The 15791-nt window shown below is 36.3% G+C and overlaps 1 protein-coding gene across 3 annotated transcripts in view; it reads right to left on the bottom strand.

The window, feature by feature from the left end:
- The window catches only part of LOC145979750 (endoplasmic reticulum-Golgi intermediate compartment protein 3), a 150362-nt gene that overhangs the window by 109264 nt on the left and 25307 nt on the right, over positions 1–15791 (bottom strand). For all 3 annotated transcript variants that reach the window (XM_083112735.1, XM_083112736.1, XM_083112737.1), the window contains exon 4: positions 10274–10305. In XM_083112735.1, coding sequence (XP_082968861.1) covers positions 10274–10305 — 32 coding nt within the window. The remainder of the gene's footprint in view (positions 1–10273; positions 10306–15791) is intronic.

The raw sequence follows: 15791 nt of genomic DNA, 5'->3' as shown, positions 1-15791 counted from the left end.
ATGGGAGATTTCACACCAATCAACAAGCCACGAACGTCACATGTCACTTGAAGGCCAACAAACTGAATTTAGGCTTGTGCAGTGTGTGATATTACTGCAGCATGGGTATCCATTTGCATGAAAAGCTCAGTATAAAAAATAGTGACTGTGTTCAAGAAGTGTACAACCAAAGAACAATGTGCTGTTGCAGTTTTCATTTCTCAGCAAAATGATTTGCAGCAAAACAATATTCACACAGAGAAATGCTTCCTACTTGCTGGGAAAAGGTGTTTGTTACATAAGTAGTGTACAATTGGGTTGATAAATCAGGGTGGCCAATCTAGGAACATGAAAAAATTCAAGTATAATTCCCAGTATTCAAGGATAAATTTTAAAAAATTCAAGAGTGCAAGCATATGTTTTCTCTATTTCAACCTTACATATTACATATTCAATATACAGAGTGTCCGAAAAGTCACGCAACCTGGTGTTTACGACCGTATAACGGAATAGCGAAACGGAATTAGAAGAAACGCTTTCTGCCAAGAGAATGCCCTGTATATTGGGAAAATTTAGAGAGACAAACATATGTAAGAACATGCATGTTTTAATAACAAATAAGCAAAGTGTTGCCAAAGGCGGAAAAAAAATATTTGCAAATCGTGTGTATTGATGCACAGAACTCACTGAGGTAAATTATTGCAACATTTCACAATACCAACGAACAATTTGGATGGCCATCTATTGAATTTGACAGAAAAAGAAATTTGACGAAGTTTCAAAAACATTGCAGAAGGGAATAAATGGGCTGTTCCAAAAATCGATGTTGTCACAATATTACGCAGGACACTGGCAACACTGTTGGTGTCACGTGTCACTAACAGACGTGTTTCACCTCTGGCTATCACACTAAGGCACTTTTAACGACAAAGGAGAAAGTTAGTTATTCTCGAACATATGCAATAAATTACATACACCTTGCAACCCTGAAATGTGGGTATCCCTAAATGCTTCTCTTAGGCAAGAATATGACGATGTTCGGATATATTCTTCAACAATAAACACTCTTTCCTGTGTAGAATATGGCATTTTAAAAACACACACAGGACGTCAGCATAAGTAGACACAATCTGGAATGCCCTTCGCGGCAAACAGCAACCACCTAAGGCACAGAAAACATAACAATTGATACAAGTTCTTCTGTACCCATATTTCAGGGTTGCAAGGTGTATGTAATTTATTGCATATGTTCGAGAATAACCAACTTTCTCCTTTGTCGTTAAAAGTGCATTAGTGTGATAGCCTGAGGTGAAACACGTCTGTTAGTGACATGTGACACCAACAGTGTTGCCAGTGTCCTGCGTAATATTGTGAAAACGTCGATTTTTGGAACAGCCCATTTATTCCCTTCTGCAATGTTTTTGAAACTTCGTCAAAGTTCTTTTGCTGTCAAATTCATTAGATGGCCATCCAAATTGTTCGTTGGTATTGTGAAATGTTGCAATAATTTACCTCAATGAGTTCTGTGCATCAATACACATGATTTGCAAATATTTTTTTTCCGCCTTTGGCAACGCTTTGCTTATTTGTTATTAAAACATGCATGTTCTTACATATGTTTGTGTGTCTAAATTTTCCCAATATACAGGGCATTCTCTTGGCAGAAAGCGTTTCTTCTCATTCCGTTTCGCTATTCCGTTATACGGTCGTAAACACCGGGTTGCGTGACTTTTCGGACACTCTGTATTAAAAATATAAAGAGCCTCTGTGATTTCAATGTATCCAAAAATTATAATTGAATTTAATTAAATGGTACAGTAAAAACCTCATTAATCCGGACCCTGATAAGCCGGACTTCACTTAAACCGGACAGGCAAAAGAAAAAACAGAATGCAAGGTTTTAAATGTGGCTAGAAGTCAAGAAGAGAACTTCCCAAAGAAAAGGCAGTAAACCACTGATAAAATTCAGTTTCCCGCAGGTACTGTATAGTGTATTTAGGCCTATGCCCTTTAAATACACCATAATAAACATGTTTTGTTGCTATAAACAGAGTTTTAATGCACTTTCTACTGTTCTTTTAGGTTATTTCAGTTAATCCGGACTTTCATTAAACCAGTCAACTTATCCCTTCTCCCATCAGTCTGGATTAACGAGGTTTTACTGTATATATATTTAACTTATTGTGCCGAGTTTACATTTGCCATTTCAAATACTCAGACTCGAAATACATCTCCAAACATAAATCACGGGATATCCTCATGTACAAAAAATTGTTAACTGCATAAGAATTTCAAACTCAAATTTACCTAATCAACTTTGAGATTCTTATCTTTCAATAATCTTCTGTCCGTCAGACAGATTGTTCTGCAAAGGACATTAACAAACTAAACAGATGGAGAAAATTTTGTTTTATTTCCACCCACATTTATTTTCTATCTTTGATAAAAATAATAAACGGTGAAAAACTTGCCTCAGAACATTTATAAATATGTATAAATTCAATGAGGTTTGGATTAATAAAAGTTGCAATTTTTCACATCTAGAGAGAAAAATGCACGCATAATTCCCAGAGCGAATATTCACGTACAATTCCCGGTGAGTAGTCACCCTGGTTTTGTATTACATGGAAACGCACTGATTTACCTATAATTGATGGGGAAATGATAATTTTAAATTTGTGATGACAATAAATAAACTTACATGAATTCAATTTTGAAGTACTAGAATCAACTATTTGTAGACACCTCCATTTTGTAAGTAAATATGAATTCCCACAAGGAAAATGAATCGCGAGTACTTGTATATGACATCAAAGTCATACATCCAGGGACTCTATCACTGCCTACTTATAAAAACAACTGTGTGTCGAAAATACAATGCTGAATAGTTTAACAATCACTAATCAATGGTTTTCAGTTGCTATGGTAAGTACAGCTTACTTGATATTGATGAAAAAAGATAAGTACAGATTTAATCTAAATAAAATCCAGGTAAATATAGTGTTTAAGTAGATACTTTAAGGATAATTAACCAGACATGTCAAGTAATTTGCTTCAATAATCTGATTAATACGTAGCACGTAGCATACAATACCAAAGTCCGAAGCAGAGCCTGGATTTTTAGGTCAAATTTTTATTCAGGCACATTTTGTCGCACAAAAACCTGAAATATAGACAGACTACATCAATAGAATTTTTTTTTAAAAAAAAGGGTTCCCCTGTGCTTAACACCATGCCATGAAGGCATATAGGGGGTGTGAGGGTAACGCCCCACACTTTCTTGATCCAGTCGTGAGTGGGGGTGATGTGATTAGCACCACGCCCCTGAAAGCCTTTACCCCCAGGTTTCCCCAGGTACGAGGGTCACTATTTATATTTTGAGCCTAACAATGAAAAAACAGGAATTTGGCATTGAAAACTGCTTTATTGTTTTTCGAAGTATTCTCCTTTATGGTCAATACACTTTTGCATTCGTTCGAACCATTTGTCAAAGCAGTTTTTCCAATCTTCTTGAGACACCTCCATAATATGGTTTTTGAAAGCATCAACGGCATCTTCCGCCGACGAAAATCGCTGTCCACGCAATTTATTCTTGACATTCGGGAACAAGAAGAAGTCATTGGGTGCCAAATCAGGACTGTACGGCGGATGACCCATCAATTCGATTTTTTGACTGTTCATAAAGTCGGTTGTTAGACGAGATGTGTGACAGCTGGCATTGTCTTGATGAAGAATGATCTGACGGCGTTTGTTTGTTTTCCGTATTTGACCGAAGACCTCTGGCAAAGAAATTGTTGTGTACCATTCAGGGTTGACCGTTCTACGTTCCTCTAAAGGCACAGTTGCCACATGACCAGTTTTCCCGAAAAAACAGGAGACCATTTGTTTCGATGTGCTTCGAGCGCGAACAACTTTTGTTGGATTGGGTTCATCTTGAAACACCCATACAGTCGACTGCTGTTTACGTTCCGGATCACATGCATATATCTATGATTCGTCACCTGTTACAATCTTATATACGTCTTTTGAAGCACCACGATTGTATTTATTGAGCATTTGTTTGCACCAATTGACGCGAGCGTCTTTTTGAGTTTTTGTCAAATTGTGTGGGATCCAACGAGAACATACCTTTCTCACAGCTAAATGATCATGTAATATTTTATATATGCTGGTGGAACTAATGCCTATGATTGCCTCAATCTCACAGTATGTCACATGATGATCTTGCAGTATTAGGTTTTGCACACCATCAATGTTTTCTTGAACAACAACTGATTTTGGACAACCTTCGCGAATCTCGTCGGTGAGCGAATGGCGGCCACCATTAAATTCGTTATACCAGCGTTTCACAGTGGCAAAGGATGGGGCTTCATCGCCAAATGTGGAAGTAAGTTGATCGATGCACTCTTGTCTTGATAATCCACATCGAAAATCGTAAATAATCATCGCACGAAAATGTTCACGAGTTAATTCCATTTTATTGTTGTCGCTCAATCTCCAAGGCAACATAAACAACACAAATGAAGCTATTGACAAAACATTTGAAGTACGTTATGGTCAATAATGCCAGACGATTCCGTGCAAACGTCAAATCGTGCCTAACTTCAATCAGTGTTGCCAAGGCTCAAAATATAAATAGTGACCCTCGTACCCATGTTATCGACGCTGGGTGGGCGCTGGGGCCGCTTCCAATGTTAGAAAAGTTCCCGGATTTAATAGAATACTCATATTAATTTTCTCTTTTGTGTACATCAATGGATTCTACATGTTTATAGTGATCTTACACGAAATCATATATTTTAAAGTTTTTTCCAATTAAAAACATGTCCTTCTGAAAAAAGTGAGTAAAGAAGTTTAAAATAAGTACATGTCAATGTACCAAATAGCATATTTTACCTCAAATCGCACAGATGTGGTTATCTTCTAGACCCAAAAGTCTTTTGACTGGATATAGCTGTTTATTATACAAAAACGAATAGTGTAAATTAAAAGTTAGTAAAAAAAAAAAAAGGAAGCGATACGTAGCTATACTCCATGAGGCCTTAAAAAGATCGCTTCTCGGGCTTGCAGCAGACGACAATATGGGGGTGTGTCTGCAAGAACCAATCAGGTCCACGAATGAGCAAGCCCGGTTTCCACAGCTAGTTCGCTGCACTCTTCTGGAAGGGTGAGTGACCTCTGCCTCTTGCTACCTCGGCCTGTTTGTTCGTCTGAGGAGCAGACAACACAAGAGTATTGGCAATAGTGTGCGAGCGACATCTGCTATTAGCCTGGGAAACACTCTTTCTACGGCCTCCTGCAGTATAGTAATTTAATCTGTCAAATATATACAGGGTGACCTGTAATTAGATGTATTCCCTGAAAGGGGTTAAAGTAGAGGCAATTTGCAACAAATTTGACCATATGATACCCTGTCCGAAAATTAGTAGTTTTCGAGATACTCGAATTTCTATTGTTTTTTTTTTTTAAATGACAATTTTTCAGATAAAAATAAGAATTGAGACAAAAGTAGCTCATTGTATGGCACATATTTCAGCGTTTTCTGATAGCTAACAAATAAGTGGTTTGTTGAAAAAAGTTTGTCCCAAATAACAATCACATGTAAGTAACGGGTGGATATAAACTTACAAGTGGTGATAAAAAAATCCAATCTTAGTTTACTTGGCAACATATTAATAACAAAAATGGTATGACATGAAGCGTACAAATTACTTAAATTACTTCCTTGTGTCATTAGTTATCCAACAAGGTACAAATGTTGCTAACATTCACATTTGTGTACAAGAAATAATACTTCATTCATCTTCATGTGAATCGAATCAATGAACAATACAATTAAAGAACATTATATGTCTTGCTCAAAGTGGGCACCTCCGTTACGAATGAAGGCACACAGGTTTTTACGAACATTTGTTCTCTTAACGCATGATGTGATGGTGTCCTTGATGTGTTGACCAGCTGTTAAGATCCTCTCCCTGAGCTCTTCTTGCGAGTTTACCGGTGTCTTGTAAACTAAGTCTTTCATGTGGTTCCATGATATGTACATATGACAAGCTCCATAATAATATTTCAGTTTAATGAAGTACTCCCTCTGTCCCATAATTATTGTCCGGTACACTTTTCTTTGTTGTCCCATAATAATTGTCCGATAAGCAAACTGCGACATTGTTGTATACAGAAGAAGAAAATTAAACACGGGAATGAGTCATACAATGCTATTACTCAAGGATCAGTACAAATTCGCTGATCAAGTATCCAAAAGAACATAAATAAAAAGTCACAATTTTGGCATACCGGACTATAATTATGGGACAGAGGGAGTAATACATTAGTATGCGTGGAATTCATAAATCAAGTTTTCTTGAGACATCCAACAGGGTCTATGTAATATGGACTTCTTGAAAAGTAGCGGAGCTACTTGACTGAAATAGTAATGCAGTTTCTAATGGTACAAGTAGCATTGGAGCATGATTCATTTGCATTTTTAGTTAGTCAGGGTCTGACAAAAAAATAAACATCAATATTATGAATATAATGAATGCAAGAACAGAACAGTTTTGTGACATCTGCATCCAAGTACTGCTAATTTTCAATCTATGTATTTATTTATTATAATCGTGGAGGTATGAGCATATCATTGTACTGAATAGTTTTGGCAAAATAATGTGTAATGTGAATTATAAGTATATTAATGCAGGAATTGGACAATGTTTTGTCCATTTTCAAAAGTAAATAAAGAATAACTGTTGCCATACTTCATTCCGTTCATATCATATTGGATTTGGATTGGATTGATTTGTTGTATAAAGCTCACTTTATGCACAGTAAGGCTAATCGGGACTGGACCTACAGTTTAAAGTAGGATCCGAACCACTATGCATCGGGGAGACCCCTGCATCATATTGGAAATACATGGGGAAAGTAATCACCTAGAAGGTCCTGACATTATAAAGCTTGGGCCACACACCATTGTCTACTTAATAGCTATAACACTGAATTTTAGTGAACCATAGACGGCAGTGTGAAACTCGTGAAGCCTCCATGATGAACTACATGACTCCAGACATAATCTCCTACTTCTTTTTCAATTATTATTGTGGGAGCACAGACTTAACAGCAGTGTCAACAGTTCACACATCTTTGATAAATGGTAAAACTTAAGACAATGTCTTCTGTGCGTACGTGTTTCAATTAATTTTGGGGTGAACACACACGACAGTGATTACTCCTGGAGGCTTGCCGGGAAGGACAAGCATTGCACTGCCAACGAACAGATAAGGTGGCCCAAGTCTGTGCTCTCAAAAAATTAGGTCTTTAAACTTCAGTAGAAATTTTCCATTACAGTGTTGACAATTCGAATTTTACTGTGAAGAAATTTGAATTCAAGGAATATATTTTATCATGTTGTGAGTACGATTTTTTTTAAAATTTAAGGTTATCAACAATACACTTCACTATAATAAGTACACACACAGGCTATTATTACATGTACTTCAGCTGTTTCCTCTTCCCTTGGGTGGTATTCAGAAGTCTTTAATGGTGAAATTTACGCTGTGAAGATGTTTTAATTAAACGTTTGTGGATTGGTCTAGGTTGGATGAATTCAAAAACCAAAATAAACAAGCCTGCTTTCAAGGGATGAGGATGCAACAGAACAGTTGGTTCTCCGACGCAAGGCTGTATGGTGCAACACATACAGCACATCCTCTCCAACTCAAAAGAAAAGAGGCCCCCACAGACAGTAGAGACTTTGATGCAGTTGTGGAGGCTTCTCACTAATCTCTAGCTGCACCCATGCAACCATCTCTGTAGCCAGGAAGAGGGTATGAACTAGGGACCCTTTGATTACAAGGTGATGTTGTTACAATAGAGGAAGAGAGAGATAAGCAAAAGGATGTAACTGGTGGTCTTTCCTTTAAGAGAGGTTTTGCTGTAAAAGGGGCACAGACAGAACTTTTTGGAGCAAAAGATAGTGCAGACAGAAGTGAAGGTGTGCATTTATAGTGATGCAACATGAGATTTTCTAACATTTAATGCATTGTGAATAGACTGCTCGAAAGACAAGTTTTAATGCAAGTGCATAATATTGATGTGATAAGCAGTGTTGCTACAATTTTTTGACGATGAAATTCCCTCACATTTCCAGGTTTTCCAAAAATGAATTTTTCACAGTCATGTTTATCATCATTTTTTTTCCTTTTGTGCCTTGTGTTTTTCAATTAAATATATAGGTCTATTAATTATTATGAATATTCATTTTCACAACTTTTTATAAAGAAAATTACATTCTACACACACAAAAACACCTTGACATCAAATGTGTCAGGTGCTATAATCACTTTCATCTAGCCTTCAGGTTAGGGTAAGAAAGGTGCATTATTTCAGCATAACAGATCACTACAACAGAAAAAGTCCATAAAGAATATAATCTTCATAAACCATACAAAATGTTTCACTTTCTAGCAGATTTTATAGTGTCGTACAAAATGCTGTGTTTTTGTTTACATTTATACCATAAAGAATATAATCTTCATAAACCATACAAAATGTTTCACTTTCTAGCAGATTTTATAGTGTCGTACAAAATGCTGTTTTTGTTTACATTTATACACACACCATATGGAGAAATTTTTGTTGCACATAGGAATTCTATAGGAAATGCCAACAAGACTAAGATCTATAAAATAATAAACAATGATAACCTCTTCTTCATCAACCTTTCTGATAATTACGATCATATTGTCAACATACTTTAGTTATCAATCAGATATCTGGACTACAAGTTTTACTTGATATTCTTTCTAAAATCTAGTATTATAAAAGTGAAAATGTATTACCAAAATTCGAAGAAACCATAATTTTGCACAAGACTGAGAATCATAAGAATGAAAGGAACAAGTTTTTGAACTGAACCTTTTTGGGAGTGGAATCACAAGAACCAAATCCAGAAGTGGAAATAAACCACTTGTTCATTTTGCAACTTTTTCTCGTGGAGACTCCAAAATGCACGTAAATTCCAGACGGTCTGCAAAATTCCCTGTTTTCCAGATGCATAGCAAACCTGGTAAGATCATCACTGGTGCATCATCATCCATATATTGGTTAGCTGAATCTATCGAGGATTCATCTGATGCTTACAGAGTAAGAGCCAACATTGCCACGGTATCACATCACACTATGATACACAGAATCTCTGCAGAGACATTCAACCCCATTCTTCACATGCCTTCAGAATAAGAAAGAATCATGTGGCCACACCAAGTGACGTGCAATGTTTTAGTCTTCTTCATTAACCTGGCAGGATGTGCATTCTCTGCGAAGATGAAAGGATGTGTGCTGGTTAAATATTACCCACAAGCGAAACTGCTTCTTGAATCTAAATTAAAGCATGTAAATAATAATACCCTTATTGATTAAACAAATTTTATTATGTTTGAACATTTGTATTGTATTACACCATAGATAAAGATAAGAAAAATCACATTAAGGCAAGTGCTCTCTGCCAACATGCAAGGACATATTTATAACTTATAATTTTAAAGATATAAATTTATGCTTAGTGCTCTCACATTTAATGCAAACATGATTGAATTGCTTTATTTTACTTCACTTCTTGTGTCACTTTTGGCTAATTTGCGAAGATGAGGATGAGTGATGATATGATGAAATTATTGAATGGACACTCACAAACATCTATGCCCAGGCCAGGATTCGAACCCGGGACCCATGGCATCATAGCGCGATGTGCTAACCACCCTGCCACGGGGGCCGGCATTTAATGCAAACAATTCCAGATTCAATCCTCATTAGGAATCAAACTTTCAGTTGACTCAGCATAATGAGAACTGTGGAAGTGCTTGAAAAAAATACATGGCTGTCATCTGAGTGGTCATGTGAACAGTAAAGTATGAAGTCAGGGGTGAATCATTATGAATTGGATAGTATATTAGTTACCACTCAGACTGTAAAGTACTGTTGCTGCTTTTGGTATGTTGTTCCATGAGAAAAGGTATGTCACTGGTAACCATTAATCTACAACATCTGCTACTTTTGCAACTTTTCAAAGATCCATAGTGTAGAAATGAAAAAGTTACTACAAAAAGTTATTAAACTTGATGCTATCTGCTCACTGCACAAATCTGTCAGTACTGTATTTCAACACTTTGTCAAACTGGATCACATTTGAGCACTGTTGTCAAGTGTCTTCCTCGTCTCAAAATTCATATTTCCACCTACTATGATAAAAAAAGTGAATTTAAAACAAACAATGCATGCATTTCAAAGTGTTACTTACATGCAGCATTTCCTGCACAGCTTTCTCCAAGTCTGAAAAATATAGAAATAAATATTTGATAATCATAAAATGATACTGAAATTATACATTCAAAAATGTATACTAATTAACATACGAAATAATGAGTTAAATGCCTTGACACAAAAGTACATTATCTACTCCTGTAGATGGGTGAATATTTTCAAAACGTACATTTCAATGTAACTGGGTGATAAAACAGAATTTATATAGCTTTGGCATATTTCTTAATATGTACCACATAGAAAAATGCTTTGTGTTTTAGTTTTGCTAAAAAATAAATGAAAAATATTTAATTTATAAATGTTATTACTTCAACGGTAGGTGACATGTTACCTCCGTGCAGAGTAACCAACCTGAGTTATGTCTTTAGAATTAATGTTATTTTCTTATGGTTGATTTTCTTATAGAAGTAAATATATTTTAGTAATGTACAATACATTTGGGATTAACCTGATCACTGTATTAAATTTAAAATTGTAAAATTAAATGGCAAGAATTGTTACAATCTTGTAAATAAAAAATATGTAAACTCCGTGCAGCTGAACAATTATTTGAAAATTTCGCTGCAATGCTTTCTGAGTAATGATCAGAGGTTATACTAGGAACAGGAAACTGGCAGCCATGACACTTGTAGTGAAGCTTCGGTGGTTGTTTAGAGCACATGTGAGTTAATTATCCAGATTGTTTCACTGTTGGAATTTGTTCATCAGTACCTGTCACTTTCATGTGGAGAATATTTTGGTACATGCAGTGAATATTTAATTACTCTTATAATATATTTACTACTTTGTTGAAGTACTAAAACCATTTCAATGTGGAGAAACCTAACCTCATTACTCATGCTTTAAAAAAATATTCACTGCAGATTTGTCACTTCCGTGCAGACTTTGTTGTGTCACTTCCGTGCAGACATGGTATGCACGGAGGTGACACATATGTGCACGGAGGATGCAAATAGGCCTGAGTGAAGTTTACACTGTTTGTGTTTTATTTCTTTATTCTGCCCTTGCATGGTTACGTCCAAGCAATTGAATATATACTAAGAACTGGACTTTAAATTAAAACAGGTCTAGGCCTAGGCTGTTCATTGTTGTTTTATATCTTCAAACTAGTACATTTTTATGGAGGCCTAGGCCGATATTACAATATTAAAACAAACAACTTCTAAGTAAAAATGAGCATTTTATAAAAGTTCTCCTTTGTTCAATAGCCTAATAACAGTGACTAGATTGGCCTCACTTAAGGCTTTACGCAGTATTCAATACCAGAAGAACCATTCACATCTGACGTAGTTTTAGTCCAGTGGTTAACACATCGGGCTGCAAATCCCACTTACCCCCGAGTGCTGGTTCGATTCACAGAGCATCGTGAAAACTTTTGCTCACATTTTTATTTGGGAGATATAAGCCTAGCTGAAAAAGCACAATGTATCATTCTCATATTCGATTTAGACTAATAAAAATAATTAATACACTAAAATCATGATAAAATGTATGAAAAAAATGATGACATGTTTAAATTTGTAGGGTGTAATTCCAAACATTGGGATTTAAAACAGTTGTGTAGTTTTAAACAGTGGAAAAATAGCTTCCTTGAAAATCCATGTCAAACAATGAATTCCATGTCAATCATATATTTTTGTGTTTTTTTTTTTCAATATCATACAAGTGATGTAGCCTACGTATATAATGAGCTCCTTAAAATTACAAAACCATTAAATATGGCACTGATGTCTGAAATTTCATGTTCATTAAAATATTAAGTCACCACTTCCTACAGACTTTACACATTTTAGAACTTTTCCTTGACACTTTTTTTAGCTCAATCTTCTTGACTGCGATATAATGATGTTTATACTTCTGACGAAAAAGACAGCGTAAAAGAAGATGGTGCTAAGGATGCGAATTATCTGAGAATACTTTTGTTTTAGTCAAATTCAGAACATCAAAGAAGACATCCTGGCACTTCATAGGCATTGTTCAGTGCCTAAACAACAATGAATGTTTGGTTAACTTTTCAAGGCAATCTGGATCTTATTTTGTTTTTCCTCCATGTGAAGATATAGCTTTAGTTGATAAAGAAGATATTGTTTTGAGACTTACCAACCTGTACTTAATAACAGGGGCCAATACAAGTTTAGAGAAAGTTTCCCTTACAAAAGTATCGGCTAGCTAAGATGAAAATGATTGTTTGTTCAAGTCTACAATGTTATATACATTTGTATATTGTTAAAGTCTGAAACTCCTCTTACATACCATACACGTTGGTTCTAATGTTTTTTACTTTCAAGAATAAACAATTTTGTAAGATTTCTGTCTCTTTTACCAAATGATAACTCACTGAACTGACAATATTGACAAATGTCACTTCCGTTTGGTTATCAATAATTATTTTTAATTCGTAAAATATTGTTTTTTTCATATTGAACTCTGGGTATGGTGGTAATCTATAAACATTAAGAAAATTAAACAACAAAAAAAATACTTTTTTAAAGTTTGTTTTTTAGAAAAAATGTCAGTGAAAATGTACGTTTTGAAAATATTCACCCAGATGTCTTTTACAAGAGACATTGAAGTGATAATTATTTACTTTTATAACATTAATTACAATATTGATGAAAGAATTGGGAGCATCAAAATTGAAATATCCATTTTACTCAAACATCACTCTAAAGCTCGCTGGTTGAACGCTCATTCACCCCAATTTCTAACAAATGCAGAGCCGAGCAACAAGAATTTTCCACTCGGCTTTGCACAGTCAGCAAGGCAACATCCCTCACCAGTGGTGAGTGCACCTCCACTGTAACTTTCCACCAGCACCAAGGGATACCCAAGGTTAATAGTTGGAGGTGCAAATTCCACCACGTCACGAAGAAATCCTGAAGTATAAAAACCCCTGGAGATGGTAAATTGACACATCATCATCTACAACATGATTGATGCGGATTGACGAGACCACTCCGAGAGATCGCAACATCACGAGACGGCAACAAGCGTGCAGTACAGTTGCAGCGGTCCGGGCTACAGAGAGCCAGAAGCCAAGAAGCCAGCCCGAGTCCGGAGAACTAGCGCTCCAACGACAAAGCTGCCTCTTATCGCCAACAACATCTAGGTCAACGGTCTCTCCAGCGTCTCGACCATCTCCAGGGTGCCCGTCTCCATCCCACCATCGCCGATGACAGAAGCCGAAGGCCAGATCATCAAGCAAGGGATGAGTAGCGTTCAATCGACAAGGCTCCCAACATCCTTCATCCACACCATTAAGGTATAGGTGGTCCAGCAAGATCCAAATTGAAACTTTTACTTTATTTAACTGAGCTATATCCCGGCATGACCCTACTCACGACCGGATCAAGAAAGTGTGGGGCGTTACCCCCACACCCCCTATACGCCTTCATGGCGTAGTGATATGCACAGGGGAACGCTTTATCTTTTTTTTTTATATCCCGGCATGACTCGATCCAATACCTTACGCCACGCTACAGTATATATAATGTGACCCATGTCAAATGTTCAGAATTTCACTGCTTCACCAAAATGATAAAGTTGGACAAAAATGTGAGTACAGTATTTACGTGTGTATAATGCACGTGCATGTATAATGCACACCCTGGTTTTTGATGGGGAAAAGTGACAAAAAATTATATCTCATATATAATGCGCAGTATAATCCAGGTTTAATAAATGGCTTTCTTAGTTGTACGTCGTAAAGCTGTTGCTATGTTGATCAAAAGTGAATGACATCCTACATATTCAATTAGTCACCTGTTGCTATGTGGACCAAGAGAAGAATATCTTGTGTAAACAATAAGTCACCAAACCATGCCACCTCCCCCCTCTCCCTCCACTATGATTAGCATCCCAAAGCTTTCACTCTTTACCACCTTATTTATTCTGTAATAGTAGAAAGCAAGATCAAAATTACATTATGGATTTGGTTTTGAGTTGGTGTTCTAAGACCACTTTATGCACAGTAAGACTAATCGGGACTGGACCTACAGTTTAAAGTGGGATCCGAACCACTGTGCCATGTGCCTCTACCAGGAATCGAACCCGGGACCCCTTGATTACAAGGCGGTGATGCTACCACTGTGCCATCGAGGAGGCTACGTTATGGATTTGCAGTGCTGAGGAAGTTATTTTCTACTATTTCTCACTTTCTCACTTAACAAATACCGATGATACACATCATATGTGATGGAAGGTGCATGCTTGAATTCCGACAGAATGGTGCTGCTTTTCTTGGTGCTTCAGAGCATTACATTACAAAGTGAAAAATCGTGGGAAATGGCCTTTAAAACTTTATAGGTGGTTTTGCTCATTTCCTCTTTACTTTTCTAAAAAAAACTTCAAAATGTATATATTTTCCATGACTAACGTAACATCCATATAAGATGCACATTCAGGACCCTCAAACTAGCAGTTAGCAGCACAAGATTTCTTTCATTAAGGCATTTACACACTTCATATGTCATATTATTTATCCAGTAATACATTTCAATTATTATTTTCTTTTTCTTATCTTTTCTTTCATCCAAAATACCACAAAAATCAGAACCTTCCTTCATTTTGTGATGAGCTTATTTCAATCGCATTGCACATTAGCGTCGCCATCTTGAATAGAATACTGTTGCCATATTCAGGAACTGCATAATTTAAGCTTTACAATGATATATAACATGATAGGGTTCCGTAAACATGAAAAATCAATGCAAGTGTGACAAATTTATGGATTGGCCCTGTATGGTTTCACGTTGTTTGTCCGAATTATTCCGTGTATAATACGCACCACAGTTTTTTGGATCAACAATTTTGGAAAAAAGGTGTGCATTATACATGAGTAAATACGGTAATATTTTTTATTTTACATTTAAATCTTGTATTTCTCTTACTTTCATGTTACATAATTTGTTGTTCATGGAGAATGGCTGAGCAGAATTGTCACTGAACATCATCATCAACATTTCACTTAAGGCATGCCCAGTTGCATAGTGGTAAAGTTGTACCCTTGTAATTGGGTGTTCTGGGTCTGATACCCTGTGGATGCACATACTGATTCAATCCGCACTTTAAACTGTAGGTGTGGTCTGATTAGTCTATCTGTGCACGAAATGAACTTAACTTCAACACGCACTTTCATGATAATGTCTGCTGAAGAAATAGCAAGGAGGTAGTGTACAACACCATCCAGTGCTACAAGGAGGTCTATTTTTATATTCTTCCTTCTTTTTGCATTACTTTTCTAGTTCTTGGGTTCATTGTGATATTAATGATGAATTAATGAAATGGATGATGTGACAAAGACAATGCCTAACCTAGGGGAGAACCTGGAACCTATGTCTTCATTTCTTATGCTGGCCACTCTGTCATGTGGGCCAGCTACAAGGAAGTCAAAAACAACTTCGATGGTCTTCTGTCTTGAAGAAAATTGACTGTTGCCAGTCCTCAGCCCGTCAAAATTATCGCCTTGCGACAAGTAATCTATCAGGAAACTCAAC

The sequence above is a fragment of the Lepisma saccharinum genome, chromosome 26, assembly GCF_977018435.1.
Source record: "Lepisma saccharinum chromosome 26, izLepSacc3.1, whole genome shotgun sequence".
Lineage (NCBI taxonomy): Eukaryota > Metazoa > Arthropoda > Insecta > Zygentoma > Lepismatidae > Lepisma > Lepisma saccharinum.
Note: the sequence above shows the minus strand (reverse complement) of the source record. Positions and strands in the feature narration are given on the sequence as shown.